This window comes from Typopeltis vanoorti, chromosome 17, assembly GCF_054136105.1.
Source record: "Typopeltis vanoorti isolate ZY-2024b chromosome 17, IOZ_Tvanoo_1.0, whole genome shotgun sequence".
NCBI classification, from domain to species: domain Eukaryota; kingdom Metazoa; phylum Arthropoda; class Arachnida; order Uropygi; family Thelyphonidae; genus Typopeltis; species Typopeltis vanoorti.
Genome location: NC_143565.1, coordinates 109,821,938 through 109,845,627, shown reverse-complemented (window position 1 = coordinate 109,845,627; position 23,690 = coordinate 109,821,938). Strand labels below are relative to the sequence as shown.

The window sequence follows — 23,690 nt, the reverse complement described above, 5'->3', positions numbered from 1 at the left end:
TTCTCTAAAGCCTCAAAAGATTCCTCCACTTCTACCTTAGTAGAACCTTCTGTGGGACCATAGACACAAATAAGTCTCATTGTCCAGTTCCCCATTCTCATATTTGCCCATATCACTCTGAGATTGCATGCCATTTAAGAAGATTAGCCTCGTATTTAGTGTTGAATACTATGGCTACTCCTTTTCCTCGATTGCCATTGCCTGAATATAACATTTTGTATTTATTGCTCAGTTTGTCTTTTTTGTTTCAGTCGCCCCCTATTATGTCGATGTACTTATCCAATTCCTCAGCTAGCTCCACATCTTTGCCAATCAGGCTTCTTATGTTGATAGTACCAATCTTGATCTCTGGTGATGTCGAGTTGGGATAAGTTTTAGGATTTGTTCCAGCAGCTGACTTTTTGCTGTTTGCCCTGGTTCCCTGGAGAAAACAACAGGGGGGGCTTTTTAACTGGGCAAAGCCCCAGCTGGCATGAAATATTCTGTCATGTTGTACTATCATTCGAAATTTTGGTTTAAGCCAATAAGAATACAATTTAGTCAGCTAAATCCCAAATTGCCAGTCCATCGTCGTCCATTCAGTATCCAGGTTGATACCTAACAGGGTATCAACCTGGATACTTCACAACTGGGCTACTTAGATATATCTATCTATCTATATCTATAAGTAGCCCAGTTGTGAAGTGACTTCACATGCAAACTGTTTGCTTACACTTAGATAAAGGATTAAACAAGAATATAATTTCTTGGAATCTTTAATTTAATTCTTCTATTTATGGTTTTCATATGGCCACATTTTAATTACTGTGCACAGGTCTGGTCACTTAAGTGTCCTCAGATCAGGAAGTAGGGGAGAGGAGCTGGAATCAAATGACTAAGATGGCGAGTAGTCTGTGGAATTCTCCTCATGAGGATAGAGTGATGGTATCTGGCCTGCAAGTTGGTTTATAGGTAAGGAAGAGGGTATAGGATAGAAACCTCATGACTAAAAAGGGTTTTATAGGACTGATGCAAAGGAAAGTTTTTAGTACTTGGTTTTTAGTAAATGTATAGATAGAGGAGGGGGGGGGACTATAATGAAAAGCATATGAGGTGTTGCTATTAAATAACGAGATTAGTTGCAAAAATATGGTTTATTGTTACAATTGTACAACTTAATTGTTATCCCCTTCAACATACTCCCCCTCCTCTATCTATACACTGTTGCATATGAATTTTCCACTGTTAGAAGCATTGCTGCAAGTTATCAGGTGTTATCTGCTTCAGTAGCACTGCTGTTTTCTCCTTTACCTCATCCACTGACTGAAAATGGATGCCCTCAATGCAGATTTCAACTTTAGAAAAACGTAAAAGTCGCATGGAGCTAAGTCTGGCAAGTAAGGTGGACAGACCAACACTGGGATCTTATCAGCCAGATGCTGCTTTACAGACAGTGCACAGTGGGCTGGAGTGTTGTCCTGATGGAGAATCCAAGCATTGTTCTTCCATAGATCGGGTCTCTTCTTCCTCACTTGTTCTCTCAGCTTGGCCAGAACCTCAAGGTAATAATGTTGGTTAACTGTCTGATCCTCTGGTACCCATTCAACCATTACCACGGCATTGATATAAAAAAACAAGAAAGATCAACACTGTCTTCAGTTTTGACTTACTCATTCTTGCTTTTTTCATTCTCGGTGACGTGGGAGTTTTCCCAGTACATCAATTGTCTCTGTTTCTGGATCGTACTGGAATATCCATGTCTCATCACGTGTGATGATCTTCTCCTGCAAGTCCAGCTCTGCTGTCAGTCGTTCTATGATGCCAGTGCAAATTTGTTTCCGGCAAAGCGACTTCACACGTGTTTCTTTTATAACTGCCTACATACTAACTACAAGCGACAGTAAACATTGCTTATCTCAAAGGCTTCTAGAACTTTCAAGGTCATTCACAGCTCAAGCTCATCCCACTGCTATGAGTACATGATTCACAGCGCATCTTGTCTCATTATTTAATAGCCACACCTTGTACATCCTATCAGTCTAGGTAGGCAGCCTAGACTGGTTTTCTGAATCTTACTGATGAGACCTTTGAGGTCTCAGTGAGATTCAGAAAAGTTACTGAGGTTGAAGTAATGCAGAAGTCACATCCCACATATACGTAATGAAAAGATGTTTCACCTTATTCCATAATGAATAGCATTATACACATTTGAAAGGATGTGTGCTTTGCATTATGGGATACTAAGGCAATTAACATGAAGCCATTAGCCTCTATATACAAGTACCTATGGATATTCTTTAGGCATATTCCTAAGGTTTTGGGAGTTAGAAAGAAATAAAGCTGAAGAATTTATAAATTACCCATAAATTTTTAATGAGTAGCTCTTGCATGGTTGTTTTTATGCGAATCCCACCTGGTTGGCCAAGTGGATAGCATAACCTCTCCAAACATTTGGGGGTTCAAATCCCAACTTGTACATGGATGTATGTAAAAGCCTGCTTTAGACAAGCACAATAGCTCTTTGAGATTACAGGGCTTGTCTGGAGTGTAAAAAAAAAGTTCTGAGAAGGCTAAGGTTAGAAAACCAAGAAACAGTGTCATAGAAAACACACACAACTCTTTAAAGTCACCTTTATGCAGAAACCAAGGTGAGTAAAACGATGGTCTCACATGAGGTGTAAAGACATCACTTGCCTAAGTCATTCACAAACATCCAGCCAACAGTGGGATTCAAACTTACAGCCTGCTAGTTGTAACCTGGCCTGTTACAAAAGTGAACACCTGGCCAGGCCAGGTGTTCACTTGGCCAACTAGGTTAGCAGCTTCTTAACCGTTTAAGGATGATAAAAAAGTTAACATATTTAACAATGATTTATCACATTACAGATGTGTCCTTAATTTGTTTTAACGAGAATACTTACCATCACTAGCTCCAGCCAAACTCAAAAATACAAAGGTAGGATTGAGTATTAACAATTTGAATGATGATGGCATATCTCGTAATCTAGTACCAAATCCCATTCTAGAGGCAGCACTGTTCTGTAGCTTCTGATGCATTTCTGAAATTTTCTGAGCCTGAATTTTTTTGGACCCTAATTTAAAAGAAAAATAAGCAAAATAACTTAAGCTGCACAAAAAATAAAGTTTTTATATTAAGATAAGTAGAAAAAAAAATAACAACAATTTTTCAAAAAAATAGCAAAACATTATAATCTTGTATATAACTACTATAGTTAAAGATCAAACTTCTTACCTGGTAATACTTTGGGAAAAGATGACAAAGGGACGGCAATAATGAAACCAAGGCCAGCCGCTACAACAAAACCTACCCACCAGGCTCCAACCCATACACTACTGGATGGAGTAAGACCCAACCTTTAAAAGAAAATTATGCAAGTGTATTATCAAAACATTATTTTTTAAAGATATCTAATAAATTCAAAATATTGAGAAACAAAAGGTTTTTTTTTAAACTGATTACTTCTTTTAAAAATGGAATTAACGATCAAAGCTACAAAATATGATGTTAAATTCTAGACATATTGGCATTTAAGAAGGCATGAAAAACAGAAAATAGACATTTTAGACAGAGATTGCACCATTCAATAAATGAAACCACAACGCTTTCAATACCATATAAAAGGAGTTTACACTGCAAGGTGATTAAGTCACATCAGTAGAACTTAGCTTATTAAGTGTTCTGTCTATATATACCCTTCAATAATAATTCTGTCATAAAGAGATGGGATATATACACTTATTGTTATAGCAGGACAACTTAATGCACATTTCAGGAATGAAAAACTTCACAATTCTTGTACCAAAAATTGTAAAATACGAAAACAGAAAAAGAAAAAAAAAATTTCTGGAATTTTGTACATATTAGTAATATGAATTTCAACAGCTACTTTATTTTTTTCTGACATCCATTACCTTTTAAAATAGCATCTCAAAGTCAGTAATGCTCACCTACATTTATTATTATTATTGTGGGTATCTCCATGGAGTCAATCATCACAGGAGACCCAAACTATCAAAACAATATCTATCATATCTCTTCTTGAATTCATTTACAGACTAAGAACTCGCAACTGAGTCAGGCAATGCATTCCACTCATTCACCACCCTCCAGGCAAAAAAACCTCGTTCTTCATACCCTTGTAAACCACACTTTTCCTTAATTTCCAGGGATGTCGTCTTGTTCTTCCATCACTATCACACAGCTGAAATATTTCCCCTGCAACAATCTTATAAAAACCTTTTAGTTATTTAAATGTTTCTATCCTATCCCCTCTTATCAACCTATCAACCAACCTCTGCAATCCACAAACTTCTATCAATGTAGGAAGCACTTTTTTTTTTTCTTTTTTTTTTACATCACTCACCAACTTAGTCACTCTCCTCTGAACGCTCTCTACAACCTCCTCATCTCCAAGGAATCTGGTGACCAGACCTGAACAGAGTAATCCAAATGTGGAAGTATCAACACTTTATCTCTGGATGTTAGTGTGTTCCTCAATAACCAAGTAATCCTATGTGCAATCTTGGACACCTTAGCAAAGCGTCCCCTGAACTTCATCTCTCTATCCACCAACATATATATACTCAAAGTACTACACAGCTGGTAATCTTTTAATCCCAAAATGCATAACTTTATACTTTTCCACATTGAACTGACATCCATTACCTTTTGCCCATTTTTCCAGCTTATTTAAATCATCCTGCAAACTCTCAACATCAGTTTGATTTTTATTGAGCTACCCAACTTTGCATCATCAGCAAACAACTAAATATCTCCCTTCAAGCCAGCCATTTCCTATACCATTTATGTACAAATCAAACAATAAAGGCCCAAGCACAGAGCCCTGAGGCACACCACTGCTCAACCACCTCATCCTGGACTCTGCTCCTCCATATACCACTTTCTGGTATCTCTCCCTGATCCATTCTCCTATCCATATCACCAATTTAGTATTCACTCCCATCTGCTCCAATTTGCACAACAGCATTCCATGGGGTATCCTGTCAAAAGCCTTAGCAAAATCCAGAAGTACCACTGTGTAGCCATTTGCTTTGTCCAACTCAGATATCATTCTATAATAAAAAAAAAAGTTAATAAATTGCCAAGACAGAATCGGCATTTAACAAAACCATGTTGGCCTCAATAGAGTATCATATTCTGATCCACCCATTTTTGAATTCCGTCTTTAACCAACTTTTCCAATACTTTTACCACCCACTCCTGAGAATTGTTCTCTTTTAAGATAGAATGACTGAAGTATAGCAGGTATCATTCTAAACAGGCTAAAGTTGTTGCATGTAACATGCATTTTTTGCATGGTTTTTATCTTGTATTAGGCTTAAGTGCTGAGTGAAACTCAGCATGATTTAACATTCGAACCATTACACCTTTGTTGGTTAACAAACTCTATGTTTTATGTCAGTCACATGCATAACCTAGCACAATATAAGTGTAAATACACAAAAGGACAAAAAAATGAATAGAAAATTTTAGATAGAAGCCTGAAGTCCCAAAGTCAGCACCCTCTACTGAATGCTGGTAGATAACCTTGGCTGTTTGGCAGGAGTTGCAAGAACTACTGTTTCTCAAATCTTAAGAAATTTTACACAACCATATTTAATGAACTTTGGTTAGTTTTACTGGAATTTTAAAATACTACAATTACAATACAGTGTTAGTTTTACTGCAGTGAAACAATACATACAAGCATGAGACTTAATTTTCTTCCATTAGATTTACAAATTGTCAAAAGGCATGATCAGCTAGATTTGACTAACCATGATTATGATAGCAATATATTATATTGTTGTTCTTATTATTATTACCAAAGACCTCATGGAGTTAAAGGCTCAACTGGGAGGTCCTTTTATCACACACACACATCTCATCATACTGTGTCTCAAACACACTCAAACTCCTTGCAGACACCACACTCTCAGGCAAGGCATTCCAATCATTCACAACTCTGCACGAAAAAAACCTGCCTCTCACTCCCCTGCTCACACCCTCTTTATACAGTTTCCAGCGATGACCTCTGGTTCTCCCCTGATCTCCCACTATTCTCTGTAGAACTTCTCCACCATTGATCCTATAAGAACCCCTTACCAACTTGTAGGTCTTTATCATATCTCCCCTCTTCCTCCTGTCCACCAGACTCTGCAAATTACATCTTCTCAATCTTTCCTCATACTCGACATTCCAGAGGGTCTGAACCAGGTGACCAAATCTGAGCAAAATAGTCCATGTGTGGTCTAATCAGAGCCTTATACAATGGAACAAGAATCTCCCTACTTCTACACATCAGTGTCCTCCGCATCATTCCCAGAAGCTTTTGTGTTGTCTTCACAATTTTGGCGATGTGTCCCCTAAATTTTAGATCCTTATCCACTATCACCCCCAGATCTCTTATTTCCTCTACCTCCAACAATACATTCTCACCATGCATAAATTCTGCTTTCCATCTTTGTTTTCCAAATTTTAAAACCTTACATTTTTCAACATTGAACTCTCATCCCCATTTCTGTGCCCAATCACTCAATTTATTCAAGTCTTCTTGTAAGGCCACAACATCTTCACTACGCTTCATGGTTCGTCCCAACTTTGCATCATCTGCAAACAACTGAATATCTCCATCCAAATCTTCGCCAATATCATTAATATACAAGTTAAACAGTAATGGCTCTAAAACAGACTCCTGAGACACTCCACTAGCGACTTTCCTTTTCCTGGATATCGCAACCCCCATACACAACTTGTCGATACCTATCAGATAGCCAGTCTCCAAACCAATGCACTAATCTAATATCCAACCCCATCTGTTCTAGTTTGACTGTCAACTTATCATGAGGTACTCTATCAAAAGCCTTCGCGAAATCCAAGTATATTACTGTGTATCCTTCTCCTGTGTCCAAGGAAGCATCACTTTACTATAATAAGTAAGTAGATTACTAAAACATGACCTCCCTTTAGTAAATCCAGGCTGTCCATCAAAGATAATACCATTGTTGTTAACCCAACTCTGGATACTAGTTCTCACAAGCTTCTTCAACAACTTAACCACAAAACCTGACACACAGATAGGCCTATAGTTTGATGCTTGAGTTCAATCACCTCCTTTATGAAGTGGCACAATCTTGCCCTCCTTTCACTCCTTAGGAACTTGACCAAGTTCAAGACTCGTATTAAAAAAATATGTCAAGACAGGTGTCAACTCCCTGGCACATTCCTTCATAATACGCAGTGATATATTTTTAAGTCCCACAGCCTTATTTACATCTAGTTTACTCAACTCCCCAAACACATCTTGCTCACTTACAGTCAGTCTCTCCTCCCCATCATCAACTGCTCTCAATCTCTCCATGAAGTCACATTCACAAGATTGAAAGATCTTTATGAACTGTTCAATTAGTATCTCCACCACACATTCTGCAACAGCTGTCTTTATACCATTTTCTCCTATCAATGTCATCCTTCCATAATCATTCTTTCTTTTCTTGCTACATATCAAAAAAACTCATTAGGATTCTTTTTGGCTTCATTAGTTAACTGCTGTTCATACCTCTCTTTAGCTACCCTCACCAACCAAGTCACCCTCCTTGCCTTGTCTTTGTAGACCTCATGAAATGGGTTATTTCCACTTCTCTTATGCTGCCTCCACAATGCCTTCTCTCTCTTTATCGCATGCTTAATCTCTTTATTCATCCATCTCACACCTACCTTATTTAACCTTCTCACCCTTGGAATACACTTAGACACTGCATCTGCTAGATAGTTTTTGAAAATCCCCCAAGCTGCATTGATCTCTTTTCCAGTTAACTCCTCATTCCACGCTACACCTGCAAGCTGTCTCCTGAACTATTCATAATCACTTCCCTTGTAGTTCCACATATACCCTTTTCTCACAGGGGTCCTCGCACTGCTGGCAACCACTCAGGTAATCACCTCATGGTCACCCTCACCAATTGGCAGATGATTTGACACCTCATTTATAATTACATCATCTGATGAGATGACCAAATCCAAGACCCTTAATCCTCGTGTGCCCTCTGTTACATACTGTCTGAGTTAGTTATCCCTCAAAAACTCAAGAAACTCATTTTCTTTACTTCCAGTTGCTATCTCATCATTCCAGTCTGTGTTTCCATAATTAAAATCACCCATAATGATCAGCCTTTTCTTATTTGCTTGGCTAATTTGACTATACATTTCACTATCACCACCATCCAATTCTTAGGACAAAATTATTGGCAGATCTTCCAGTTTGTCCATACCTTGCACGGGCATAACTCCTTTTCTATGATCAACAACACTTTACCTCTTTTTTTCTTTTACAATTTTTGTAAAAATATCTGACAAAAAATATTATACCCTCTCATCTATTTTCTATTCCTCTCAGGATGTCTTCATCATTCAAACATATGTCACTTAATCCAACAATTTTTGGGTGAACAAACTCATTCAATGCAAAAATTTCATTCCCCTTGTTTTTGACACACAGCAGTTCATCTCTGGATCTTTAACAAGTTTCACTAATACCATTTATTAGATGTGAATTCATGTTTACTTCAAGGCATTCCTCTATCTCAATACCAATTCCAGTTCCCTCTTCAAATCCTACAGTTCTCCCTACATCTTGGGCCATCTCATTCCTTTGTCTACTCACACTTTCACTTCCTCTTTGAATATTGACTTTTGTTATGCTGTGTTTCTCTCTATCCATCCTGAGTCTCCTCATTTCCCTGTTTGTCTTTGCACACTTGTATTCTTATTTTCTACATCCATGCAATTTGCTTCTCCATTCATAAGACCACTTCAATCCCTCTTTTGTTACTCTTCCACATCACTTTTTACTTGCTCAGATCCATCCTCTGCACTCATTACTCTTCATTCCAGCAGCAAACTTTCCAAATGACACACCAAAGCCATTCAAATGCAGTCCATTCCTTTATACAATTCAATTCATCCATTAAAATTCATCTCACACATTCATAAATGCACTCCTTTCTCTTCACACATTTTGACTAACATATTCATAATCCTTGCTCTTCACCTCAACTCATTATTGTCATATCTTTTTTGCCATATGTCATATTTTTTGCTGGCCTGGTTGGCCACGTTGTTAGCATATCTGCTCTCCAGCCAAAAGGCTGAGGGTTCGAATCCTGCTGTGGGCATGAAGGTTTGCAATGGTGTGAAAATTCTAGTGGTGAAAGTTGACGGTAGATGGTGTTGGTGTAGTTGCAGTTCGTTGTAATTGGTAGATTGAGTGGGTGTCCTCCCTCAATGAGTCTTTGAACTCCATGGAAGTGTCTTGTATTATTAATAATAATAATAATAATAATATCTAGGCAACATACTGATTACCTTTCCTATCACGCTATCTTTTATTCTTCTTAACCTCCTCCTGATATTCAGTCCTGACATTCTCCTTGTTCCCAGTCAGGTAATTTATTTCTTCTATCACTACCAACTTTTTTGCTCGCTTATTCCTCAATCATTCTACTTAATCCACCTCCTGGAAAGCAAACCTTGTGCATCGTCTCATTCACCACACCTCTAGTAATTGAATCCCCATACAATGCCACTCAAGTTTTTCATTACTGTCTTCTTTCAGATATCATTCATTTCACTCTTCTTCACTATTCCTAACACATTTTCAATTCTCTTCAATTTATTTCACATTACCTCTTGCCCCCTTATAACCTTAATGGATACCAATGGTAAGAGATGAAAAATGTAGAAAAATCAATGTGATCACTTTGATCATTTTTCCCAACTTTGCCATCTCTCCTAAATCAGTACTTTGCAATTGCTGCCACCATGAATAGCAAAGTAAAAGTTTCCCTTAAGTTACTGACAATCACTTTTTATTGAAATACAGATGCTGCAGTTACTAATGTGATAGAGGCCAATGTGAAAATAGAGAAATTAATTGGAGGTGCTTAGGATATTACAAAATAGTAACATGAATATAATTATGAGACATGGCCCATAGGTTACAAGAACACGCAACATTAACAAAAAAAAAGTTCTAGCTTCCTACCAATCCCTAAGTATAAAATTCTCTCTCTACTATCTGGCATTTATCCAGTTCTATATAAACCTGATCTGTCATTTTAAACAAACTGGCTACTCTGTGGAGAAAAGAATGAATATCATTATTATATCCATTATCATAAATCCCACAAGTTGGGACTCGTGCAGAATGGCATCCACAGTGAACACAGAATCCTTTCGAAGAATATGCACCCACTTTATAGAAATTGTTTTAAACATGAATATCTGGTGAAAAGTGGGGAGGGGGGGGTTGAGGCTCCCCATCCAAATTTAAATGGGAATTATGGCCTATCCATTTTTAAAGTTTGAGAGACAGTCTTCCTTAATACATGTAACCAATGTATGCTTTTTTTTAAAAAAAAAAATCTTCCTAACATGAATTTTAAGGCTAGGTGGCCTGTTCCCGTCTCATGCCATCTCTTTCTTGGTCTTCCGATTCTTCTTTTTCCACTTATTTTATATCCATATACAATTTTTGGTAATCTGCTGTTGTCCATTTTTTTTTTTTTTTTTAATGATTATTCAGTTGCATGATATCTTCCTTATAGTGCATAGCACTTATTTTTAATCAGTTAATTGACACATTATGTCTTATCTGATTTTTTTTTTTTTCCAACTACACTGCTATTTTTTAGTACAAAATATCTATTGCGTAGTTTCACTAAGTCTACATTGTTCTCAACCTCCATATCACAGGTTCCTTTATAAAAACACAAAGTCCTGCAGCCACTACTGATCAACTGCCTTCCTGATATCTCCTCCACCATGTCCTTTGCAGTAACTAGTTTTATATTCATTCTCATTTGCTCCCATTTTAAGTAACAAATATGCATGCAGCATCCTACCCTTTCAAAGGACAGAAATATCATGGTTAGTCATTTCCTTTATCTAAATTCAAATGTCATCTTATTATAGAAAGTGAGGGAATTATTAGGGCAATAACTTCTTTTCCCAAAGTCATACAGTTCACCCTATCCTATTCTTATCTGCCAATTCCTGAATTCCAGCTTAAGGAATATGAAAAATATATTAAGAATCTCTTACTATAATGCTGTATTAACTGATCAAAATTTATTTTTATATCATCTCCATAATGCAGTTGGCAGAACAGGATAATGTACCTTTAAACTGGAAAAGACCTGCGTTCAATTCTTGTCATAACGAAAAGAATCTTCATATGGACTCAACTGAAAGTGAGTTAGCCAAATCGCCCAGAAACTTCGGCTATACATTTCACATACATGCAAATCAGCCATCAAACACAATTAACACACAAAAATACCATTAGCAGTGACAAATAGCACTGATTGGTGGCTTATGTAGTATATTAGTATGCAGAAATGGCTTGGTGTGGACAGTGGACTGTGTGGATGGCAAATTAAATAGTATGGATGGCTGGCTGTGTTTTATGGATTGCCCTCCTGCAAGAAGCTTGGATTCCACAGAGGTATCATACAACAATGGAATATATAGACAAAGATTCTAAAGATACCTATTAAATTTGTTTTATACAAAATACAGTAGCATCTGTATGGGTGATAATTGTAAAATGGGTGGTACAAACTATCACACACAAAGCTCATCTAAACGTACCTTAAACTGATTCAATATGTTTACATTCAACAACACACTCAAGTAATGCACTCACCAAACCTCTCCATGTAAAGAACATACTCTTCTGTTCACACCCTTCTTATAGTTTCCAGGGGCTACAAACTTCTATTTGTAATGACAATCAATTCTACTTTTAGTTTAAAAAATGAGAAAAAACATGTAGCTCATTCATATCTATAATTGTTCCTACATAAAAAAAAACAAAAAACAATCCAATTGCTCTGTATACTATTGTAACAGATACAATGATAATTACTGCAGCATTATATTATATATACACACACACACACACATTCTAAATATACCACACTAAAATTGTTTTATACAAAACACAGTAACATCTGTATGGATGCTTTCTATGATATCTTTTCCTGATAACTGTATGATGATAAATGCTATTATTTATTTCATTTTTGTTCTGTTTGGAAAGAGTAGGTACTACTCTTTCCAAACAGAACAAAATTATGCTTATAACAAAACAAATCTCTTATATTCATTCTGTAATGGATAACTTAACTCCAGTTGCACCTTTAAAACTGAAACTTCTATTTGTAATGACAATCAATCCTACTTTTAACCTCAAAAATGAGAAAAAACATGTAGTTCACTCATATCAGTAATTGTTCCTAAACAAAAAATAAGCTTCCAAAAGTAACTAAAGCAATATCGAAACTCTGGAATGATGGTTATGGAAGAGGTTGAGAAATGTAAATTGCAGAGTTTAGTGAATAAGAATAGTTTAACATGAAGAATGGTGAGTGGAATATATTGCCAGGTGTTGTGAATGCCAGGAGTGTTAACAAGTTTAAGGTTCAATGTGATGTGTTATTCACTAAATGAGATCATGATGAGTTAACTCCATGGAAGTTTGATATAATAATAATAATAATAAAATAAACAGAAAAGTGATTTATTACACCTACTGTGTAGCATTAACTCCTGCATCCACATATATTCTGAGTAGTTGTCCACCTAGTAAGTAGCCTAGAGCAGGTCCAACAATGGCCATGGTATAATAAATACCTATAAATATATTTGAGAGAAAAAAAAACATCTTGTAAAGGTTAACCAGTGTGTGTCATTAATAAATCAGTATTAAAGAGGATGAACTGATATAGTTAACATAAGCTGAAGGAGGTCTAGGGAAGGGGTCTTCAACACATGGCCCGCAGAGTTCTTTGCCATGGCCCGCCAGCCATTTTGAAAAAATGGATACTTAACATTAAACGTGATTAAATAAAAAATTAATTTCGATGAAATCCAAGAGCCACTAAGCTATACTGCAGTATTTAAAATTTTAAGATGCATTCCAGATTCACAAGGAATGCTGTGCATTATGATACTTGACATAAAATCCTATTAAAATAAATATTAAATAGACATGCTTCTTCAGCCATCTACCAGCACCAAGCGATACTTAATTACTAGTACTAACATTTCAGGTAGATGGCTGAAGCAGTAGTTTGTTCGAGTGTGCTGTGTAGTACCTTCCAGATACATCTCAAAAGGTTGTTGATACTTCATTATTTTCATATAAATATAAGAGATCCACAGTCAGTCACTTGTGAAGTGTGATATTTGTGTATAAGCGCATGCAGGTTCATCGTATCAGCTATAGCCTATTGTGGTTTTATATTACCGGACGTTTTTCATTAGTGTGAATTCAGTAAATAATAACCATTACAGACCCATTTTGGATCATTTTTTGGGTTCACCTTCCATCACTATGGCATCTACAAGTAAAAAGCATAAATCAAGTGATTTTTGTTGGATTTTTAATGAAAAGTGGGCAAATTTGTATTTTTTTGTGCTGATCAATGATAAGCCAGTGTGTTTAATTAGTCGTGAGTCAGTGTCAAAAGAATATAATATAAAACAGCACTATGAGACAAAGCATGAGTCCCATTTCAGTCACCTTCGAGGGTGGCTTTGTGTGGACAAAGTCAACCATCTCCAATTAATTTAAAATGCCAGCAGGGTACATTTAAAAGGCAGAGGGAAGATAGCAATGCATGCATCAAAGTAAGTTATGTAATAGCAGAAAAAATTGCTAAAAAATCAAAAGCCTTCTTGGACGGCAAGTTTGTGAAAGAGTGTCTCATCGCTGGGGATATTCTGTGTCCAAATAATAAGTGTTTAAAAAAAACGAATTTGTCTGGGGTAACTGTAGCACAACATGTCAAAGAACTTGCTAATGACATTGAAGGAACTTTAAAAAAAAAAATGGTCGTCTGAATTTAGGTCATATTCACTTGCTTTAGATGAGAGCACAGATGTGAAGGATATAGCACAACTGGCTATCTTTGTCCATGGCACTGATCAACAACTCAATGTGACAGAAGAACTGCTAGCGCTCATATCTATGAAGGGAATGACAAAAGGCACTTATATTCTTGAAGCCGCCAAGAAAACGCTCCAGTGTTGACCTCAGCTTAACCAACCTCGAGGGTGTGGTAACTGATAATAACCCTGCTATGGCAGGAAAGAACAAAGAGTTTGTTGCACTGCTACGGAAAGAACCGGAACTAGAAGGAAAAGACTTTATCCATTACCAATGTTTAATCCACCAGGAGAATTTGTGCATGAGAACTATTGGAATTTGAGAATGTCATGAAAGTTATTGCGACTGTCATCAACATTATTAGTAGCAAGAGAATTGAATCATCATCAATTCCAAGAATTTTTGACTCAAGAGCGCGAAGCAGATCACAGCAATATGGTTTATTATAGTGATGTGCATTGGTTGAGCAGAGGGAAGGTTCTTAAAAGAATCTGACTTAAGGAGCGAAATACAGCAGTTCATGCAAACCAAGGGGAATCCAACTGTGGAATTTAACGATCCAAAGGGGATGACAGACTTTGCCTTTGTGACCGAAATCTCATTGCATATGAATGACCTAATTATGCAGCTACAATCCAAAGATCAACTGGTGCACACTCTGTTTGATCACATCAAAGCTTTTGTGACCAAGCTCAAATTTCAGGAGGCACAACTCGCAAAATAAGACAACTCATTTTCAGCTTCTCGCCAAGTCCAACTGTTCATCTCTTGACGAATACACACAAAATTAGCCATGTTTCAAAGTGAGTTCGAAGAGAGATTTAGTGATTTTTCGTAACCAACAGTCTTCTTTATATTTATTTTCAAAGTCATTCAGGGTCAGTGCTGCCAAAATGCCAGGCTCAGTACAAATGGAGCTGCTTGAACTCCAAAACAACTTTTCTTTGAGAGAAAAATTTTTCAGCGTGGTTACATTTTACAAAGACTAAGTACACATTCCCTAATCTTTGCCGGCATGCTTTGAAGATGTGTGCTTTGTTAGGAAGCACATACTTATGCAAGTTCTTCTCTAGAACGAAGTATGTGAAGTCGAAGATAAGAACTCAGATTATGGACCAACATCTCAAGAATACTCTGTGCATAGCAACTTCCAACATTGATGACAACATCGACAAGCTGGTCAAGGAAAACCATTGCCAAGTTGCCCATTGACATTGTAAAAAATGAATGTTTTCTTCATTAAATTATCTTTTTACAAGTATTGATTGTATTTACTTATCATGAACCTGACTCCTACCTATGCTCTTAAAGCTGAGTTTGTTTATTTTTATAGGCTTTTATGAAAAGTAACAAATGCACAGCATTCCTTGTGAATCTGGAAAGCATCTTATTACAATTCTAAATACCGCAGTATAGCTTAGTGCCCTGCGGGCTTCATTAAAATTTTTAAAGCAGCCCGCACAGTCTGAAAGGTTGAATACCCCTGGTCTAGGGTAACAGTTTAAAAGAGAATTGTAAACTAAACTTTTTTTTTTTTTCAAGTATGCCATAATGGAATTATTTATTGCACATGAAATTCCTGTACCACCCAAATCTCTGACTTCAAGAGAAAAATAAAGAAAATAAGTAAAATAATCAAGTGAATAATCAATACTAATGGAGAAGGGAGAAAATAGATAAATCTGTTACTGAAATTTTTAGATGTAAGTTTCAGGAATTCTTTCCAGAATGCTTAAGTATATAAATATTAAATCACTATGTACATACATATAAAAAATGTATGTAATAATATACACATATAAAATATAAACAAAAACATATTAAATTCCCAAGGAAAAATAAATAGGAGATTCGTTTCACTAGTTAATAACGTGGAACTGACCATACATGTAATGAATATTAGTAATTTCTGCTGAGCTGTAAATGAGGTGATTAGTATCTTCAAAATAGTTTTTCCTAATTCTTCAGAAAATCATTCAAGATTTATGTATTGCAGGCTAGAACATATCTTTCTAAAGATACCTCTCAGGAAACAAAAATGCCTAGCAATAACACAAGTCCTTTAGGAAGTTATTATTGAGAAGATTATTATTACCCAAGACCCCATGGAGTCAAAGACTCATATGGGAGGTCCTTTTATCATACACACAGCTCATCATACCAGGTTTTAAACATTCTCAAATTCTCTGCAGACATCACACTCTCAGGCAAGGCATTCCAATCATTCACAACTCTGCATGAAAAAACCTGCTTCTCACACCCTCTTTATACAGTTTCCAGGGATGACCTCTGCTTCTCCCTTGATCTCCAACTATTTTCTGTAGAACCTCTCCAGAACTGATCCTATAACAACCCCTTACTAACTTGTAGGTCTATCATATCTCTCTTCTTTCTCCTGTCCACCAAACTCTCAAGTTGCATTTTATAAATCTTTCCTCATACTCGACATTCAGTTAGACTCTACCTTAGTCAGTTGCCTCTGGACCCTTTCCAACAACTCTTCGTCCTTCTGAAAATCAGGTGACCAAATCTGGGCACAATAGTCAACGTGTGGCCTAATCAAAGCCTTATACAATGGAACAAGAATCTCCCTACTTCTACAATTCAGTGTTCTCCGCAGAGAGAAGGCACTCGTGAGTCAAGCGTGGCACACGCATGTAAGAAGAGCTCCAGATTGAGATAAGTATTCTTGGAATAATTAAGTATATATGCGTGTTTGTTTGAGTAAGAGCTGCTGTAAAAGTTGTGCGCTACCATTATTATTAGTGTGGTGGATTTTGTTTTGCTTAAACTTAATTACGAATTCGTTATTATTAGACTTTGGAGTGTTAACCGGCAGATTAAACATGGCGGCGGCTTTGTCATTCCATGACTTTAACTTAGATTTCAGTCGTTTTGTTAAGTATGAGGTGTGTTATATGTATTCTTTTGATTACATAAAACGATTTGTGGATGTTTAGGGCAGATGGAAGGAGGGTGTGTGTGTGTGTGTGTGAAGTGTGACCTGAACGAGGAACCGATGAATGCAAATATGAAATTGATGACAGAAAGTGTTAGTAGCGAGAATGTCATGGGGAAAATGAGTGCACGTTCGAAAGAGAAGGATGGTATGAAAGAGAGGCGAAAGAATGTTAAAAAATAAGTTAAAAAGAAAACGAGTGATTTAAAAACCATAATGGATGTTAATAAGGATGAAAGTGAGGCGAGAGTGGTGGAAGGAAACGAGATTGAGAGAACGAATGAAACTGGAAATGGCGTGATGCAGGAATCGAAAGTCAAAAAAATTGAAAGACTGAATGAGAGCGAAAGTCGGATGCATATTGGACCAAAAATATTCGTAAGCACAGAAGGATGAATGAGAGTGAAAGTGAGAAGAGAGTGTCGAGAGTTAGAAAATTAGAAAGAATGAATGATAGAGAGAATGTGATGTGAAATTTGGAAGTTGTGGATTGGATGAGGAAAGAGATGAAATGGATGCAGAATGAAATTAAGAAAAAATCGGGTTAAAACTAATAGTTTTAATGATGGCACGAAAGAGTTAATGAAAGATGAGCGAGGGGTGTTATATGGCGGCACCATTATTAAAGGTGTGCTGGATGATAGGATGCACAAGGTATGTTTTCCAGGTGATAAAATAAGTAGAGTGGTTGAGGCATTGGATAGGAGGAGGGAGCGAGCAAAGGAGTTGATGGTTTTAATCGGCACAAATGATTTGACAGAGGACAAAGAGCAAGTTAGAATGGATGTCAGGAGGCTGCTTAGAAGGATAAAAGAGAATAGTGTGACAGGAAAGGCAGTCAGTGTTTTGCCTAAGTATGACTGTAGTGAGATGAGGCAGAGAACAAGAATTATGAATCATATGCTGGCTGAAATGTGTGAGGAGATGGGAGTACAGTTTGTTAAATGTGTGGAATGAGTTTGAAGGAAGAAGTGAACCGTATGGGTGCGATGGACTGCATTTCATTGGTTATGGCCGGGGTTGCTTGGAGAGACTGCTGCTGGAAGGTAGAGAAGTGAGTAGAGTGAGAGAGAATCAATCAGATCAAGCAAGAAGTGATGTGGAAGAGCAAGAGAGTAAGACAGGAGAGATTGAAGAGGTGGTTATGAACGAGAAAGTGAGTGGTATGATTATAGAAAATGAGAGAATGGGTGTGCAAGAGGGGCACGGAAACGGGGAGGCTCAGGGTGGACAGAGATACACAGTGTGAGACAGGTGGATGCTCCGAGGGGAGATGAGAGCATGTGTAGACAGGAAAGAAATGGGATGACCTGGGATCAAGAGGAAATATATGTAATTGAAAAGGGTTTTAAAATGAATAAGCAGAAAGGGAAATTGCCCCAGTCGAACATGGAAAGATCACATCGAGCGAGTGGTATCAGTGGAACTAGCTGTAGATCCAGAAATGAGCTGTTGTGTTTGTATACAAATGCTAGCAGTATAAGAAACAAGGCAGATGAAACGATTGCATTAATTGCGACAGTTCACCCAAAGATTGTCGGAATAAGTGAGGCATGGTTGGTGACGACATCCTGACAGGAATAGAGATGGAAGGGTATGTATTTCGTGAGGATAGAAGGGATAAAAAGGGAAGGGGAGTGCTGTTGATGATAGAGAAAGAGTTATGTCCATACAAAGGTAGACATGCAAGAGGGAAATAGTGCCAGTGGTTTTGAGGCAGTATGGTGTGAGATAGAGGTGAATGGAATCAAATACTTGGTTGGATGTTGTTAGGACCAGGTAATGTGGATTGTGGCAATAATGAATTGAATAATCAAATAAGAGAAGGGTGATCATAATGGACGATTTTAATTATGGCAATATAGACTGGAATGATGAGATAGCAACTGGAAGTAAAGAAAATGAGTTTGAGTTTTTGAAGGATAACTACCTCAGACAGTATGTAACAGAGGGCACACGAGAATTGAGGGTCTTGGATTTGGTCATCTCATCAGAGGATGTAATTATAAATGAGGTGTCATATCATCCACCAGTTGGTGAGAGTGACCATGAGGTGATTACCTGGGTGGCTGCCAGCAGTGCGAGGACCTCTGTGAGAAAAGGGTATATGTGGAACTACAAGGGGGATGATTATGAAGACCTCAGGAGACAGCTTGTGGGTATAGCAGGAAATGAGGAGTTAGCTGGAAAAGAGATCAATGTAGCTTGGGGGATTTTCAAAAACTATCTAGTAGATGCAGTGTCTAAGTGTATTCCAAGGGTGAAAAGGTTAAATAAGGTAGGTGTGAGATGGATGAATAAAGAGATTAAGCATGCGATACAGAGAAAGAAGGCATTGTGGAGGCAGCATAAGAGAAGTGGAAATAACCTATTTCATGAGGTCTACAAAGACAAGGCAAGGAGGGTGACTTGGTTGGTGAGGGTAGCTAAAGAGAGGTATGAACAGCAGTTAACTAATGAAGCCAAAAAGAATCCTAAGGAGTTCTTTCGATATGTAGAAAGCAAAAGAAAGAATGATTATGGAAGGATGACATTGATAGGAGAAAATGGTATAAAAACATTTATACCATTGTTGCAGAATGTGTGGTGGAGATACTTAATGAGCAATTCATAAAGGTCTTTCAATCTTGTAAATGTGACTTCATGGAGAGATTGAGAGTAGTAAATGATGTAGAGGAGAGACTGACTGTATGTGAACAAGGGGTGTATGGGGAGTTGAGTAAACTAGATGTTAATAAGGCTGTGGGACTTGATAATATAAACAGATGTCCAGTTTAAGAAGAATTTTACAATCTTTTGGATGGTTAGAGATGTGCAATGTTCAAGCTTCCATCACAAAAACCTTTCTACCATAGTCACAATTGTAATACAGCTATTTCACCCCCCCACACACATATATACAGGGTAAATTAACACCTTTTTAAGGTCCTAGGACATTATTGCTGTCACTAGTGCTTACATTAGTGCATGTCTGCTGTATTTGACAACTTTAAACAGTAACTGTCCTTAGATTATCTAAATCCTGAGAGTCCTTTTTCATCCTCGACTCTTAATGCATCCTTCATGGTGTGCATCACCAATACAGTGTAATTTCATCAGCATTATATGTTACTCAGAGCTGAGGTGTTTAATTTTAAACCTTCAAAGACATCCTCACACTCAAGTTCTAATTTAAATTCTTTATGTAATACTATATTTTTCGAATAATGGCTTCACACATGTAAGAAAAAACTATATATAATTCATCATCATCATCATCAAATTCCTGCCATGTACCCTCAAGGGGTGTACAGGATATGACAGTACTACATGAAAAAATTACATCATTACTAACTTCCTATCTACAATTTTCCTCCAAATCAGTCTGTTACTTGTCAAGACTCCAACATTATCAGATCTTATATTTCTATCGTCTAAGGCACTTTGTACTGTATCATTCCACCTATATCTTGGTCTTCCTCTGGGTTATTTTGCTGCCAACCTGGCAGAGAACACTTGTTTTGCTAATCTTTCCTCTCCCATTCTATTTAAGTGACCATACCATCTGAGATTAGCTCTGCAAACGCATTCCTGGATGCTGACAATGTCAAGTTCTTTCCTAATATCCTCATTTTTAACATGATATTGCCATTGATGCCATCTGTTCACGCCTCTAATCTTTCTCAGGACTCTCATATCTGCGGTCTCTAGTCTTTGGTCAAGTGTTTTACTTCTGAACCAGCTCTCAGATCCATAAGTTAAAATTGGTTTGAACACAGTCTTGTATACAGCTAATTTAGTGTTCTGACTAATTTCTTTCTTATTCCATATGAATTTATTCAATTGACTTCCCACGATACCAGCTTTGCTGATTCTGTTGTCTATTTCTATATTTAGTTTACCATCTTCAGTAAAAATTGTGCCTAAGTAGCTGAAATGTTTTACTTGTTCCACAGGTTCTCCATTCACAACACAGTTGACATTTTCAATGATTCTGCCTATTTTCATTGTCTTTGTCTTTTTATTGCTGACCTTCATACCATATCTATTACAACAGCTATTCAATTTAGTCAGGGAATCTTGCATACTTGTAGCGGATTTATTTAGAAGTATAACATCATCCACATAAAGCAAAGAGCTGACATTAACATCTCCAATTTTGATATCAGGTCTAATACCACATTCCTTCATAATGTGATCCATATAGATAATGAATAACAGAGGGGATAATGTACATCCTTGTCTCACACCAGATTTAACATTAAACCATCTTCCTGTACTTCCTTCAATTCTAACTGCTGACTCACAATTCAAATAAAGACTAAGTATTGCTTGATATAGTGCCCCATTGACACCATATAACTGTAGCGTATCAAATAGCTTCTCTCTTGGCACCTTGTCATATGCCTTTTCCAAATCGACAAAACTTAAATACAGATCTTTGTTATATTCCCATGCTTTCTCGACTATTTGTCGTAAAGTGAAGTAAAGTGAAGCAATGGCTAGGGTTAAAGTTAAGCAAAATAAGCGAAAAACTAAAAATCAAAGGGATCACCACTGATATGGAAGATGTAAACAATTAAGTTGGTGTTTTAGGTTTTATGCAACACTGTCTATATATAATTTAGTTTTCTAATTACACCATTATTAAAAAAATATATATAGTATGTCTAACACATCTCTATTAAACAACTAATAACTTTCCTTTATGAAATAAGAGCCTGTTCCATTGACATGCTATCTGAACATCTATTCCAACACTGATGTTGACAAAAACATTACATATCATCACTCAATAATGCTTTCACTACTTTTACCAGTTTTCATAGGTGTTTTCTAATTTGCTTCTTAGAATCACTGTCTGCAAATAATTTCAGTATTTTGTCCATTTGCTTGTTTTATATGATAAACAGTGGATGAACCAATACCTGGTGTATCACACAGTTTCGACATAGGCTTCTAGTTTAGGCTTGCCAACACCATTGAACTTTATCTTGCTTAGAAGCAATGGCTAGGGTTAAAGTTAAGCAAAATAAGTGAAAAACTCAAAATCAAAGGGATCACCACTGATATGGAAGATGTAAACAATTAAGTTGGTGTTTTAGGTTTTATGCAACACTGTCTAGCATATAGCAGCCCAATGAACTATACAAAAGGTAGATAAAATTTCGAGTGCACTCTCTTAATTTTCTCCAGAATAAAGGAGGTACCAGACATCCATTGTCAGAAAATCTGTGGTATATGATGGGGTACCCAAAAAATAACCAGAATCTGAACTTGGTGCAAGTGCCAAGTTCAGATTAACATTTGTCACGGAGTTCATGACAGCGAATTTTAACCAAAGATTTTTGCCTTGTTTGCTCACAGAGCATTATCCCCATCCTCCCTACTCACCCAATCTTTTTTTTTTCTTTTTTTAATTCTCATGGATAAAGAAAACCATGAAAGAGCAGCGATTCATTGACATGGAAGAAGTGAAAGAAAAGACGATAAACAGTACTCCATTTGAACAGTTCCAGAACTGTTTCAAGCAGTGGAAAAAAACATTGGGACAAGTGCGTTGACTAGCATGGAGAGTACTTTGAAGGAAACTAGAATATGGTATTCGAAACTTTAATATAAAAAAATATAAAAATAAATAAAATATTCCGGGTTATTTTAGGATACATCATCGTATCTGTATTATGGCACTTGGGAGTTGATTGAATAGCATGATGCAGGAGAACAATTTATTTCCAAAATAACTGAAAATAAACTTAGTCCAATTTTTTTTTCTTTCAAATGATACAATCTCAAGATATTATTTTCATATAATCAAAGAAATAATGTTCACATCAAGTAAAAATTAAGGATCATGTTTATATGTTATTATTATTATATTTGTAGGACTTGTAGAACCAGTAATGATTTCTTATGTTTAGTTACAAATGCTGAAAGTATTAGAAATATGGGGAACGAAATTGTTGCTTTGCTTGAGTTTATTCGCCCCAAAATTGGTGGTATAAGTGACACATGGTTAGATGATGATGACATACTGACAGGAACAGAGATGAACAGATATGATATTTTTCATGAAGGGAAGAAAGGTTAGGAGGATTACTGTTGATGGGAGCAGATGAGTTGTACCAATCTAAGGTGGATTTGAAGGTGCGAATAGTGGCCACGGTTTTGAGGCGGTACGGTGTGATGTATGAGGTAAACAAGATGAAATATTTAGTTGGGAGTTGCTATAGACTTGGTAATATGGAGGATAATGAGAAGAAAATGTATAGGCAAATTAGCCTAGATAGCAAGAAACGAGCGATCATTATGGGCAACTTTAATTATGATAATATAGACTAGAATCAAGAGACTGCATCTGAGGGTAAAGAAAATAAATTTTTGGAGTTTTTGAAAGAATTACCTCAGACAGTACATAATGGAAGGCACACAAGGATCAAGAGTATTGGATTTGATCATCTCATCAGATATTATAAATGAGATGTCAAATCTTCCACTAGTTGGCGAGAGTGACCATGAGATGATCACTTGTAGGGTAACAAGTCAGTTGAGGATGTCTGTTAGAAAGGGATATATGTGGAAATATGAGGCTGGTATTTATGAAAAGCTCAGGTAAACTTGTGGCAATAAACTGGAAAGAAGAACTGGATGAAAATGATATTAATGCTGCTTGAGCCCTACTCAAGAACTGTTTGGTTGAGGTAATATCAGACTGTATTCCAAAGGTTAAGAGGGTAAATAGAGCAGGTGTGAAATGGATGAATCAAGAGATAAGCTATGCAATCTGGAAGAAGAGGGTA

The 23,690-nt window shown here is 36.7% G+C and overlaps 1 protein-coding gene across 11 annotated transcripts in view; it reads right to left on the bottom strand.

Annotated features, from left to right (window-relative positions):
* Nucleotides 1-23,690, bottom strand: part of LOC150097772 (solute carrier organic anion transporter family member 4A1-like) — a 203,541-nt gene that overhangs the window by 72,803 nt on the left and 107,048 nt on the right. For all 11 annotated transcript variants that reach the window (XM_090407739.1, XM_090407747.1, XM_090407744.1 and 8 more), the window contains 3 exons: nucleotides 12,595-12,694; nucleotides 3,233-3,354; nucleotides 2,901-3,071 (listed from right to left, as the gene is read on the bottom strand). In XM_090407739.1, coding sequence (XP_090263865.1) covers nucleotides 2,901-3,071; nucleotides 3,233-3,354; nucleotides 12,595-12,694 — 393 coding nt within the window. The remainder of the gene's footprint in view (nucleotides 1-2,900; nucleotides 3,072-3,232; nucleotides 3,355-12,594; nucleotides 12,695-23,690) is intronic.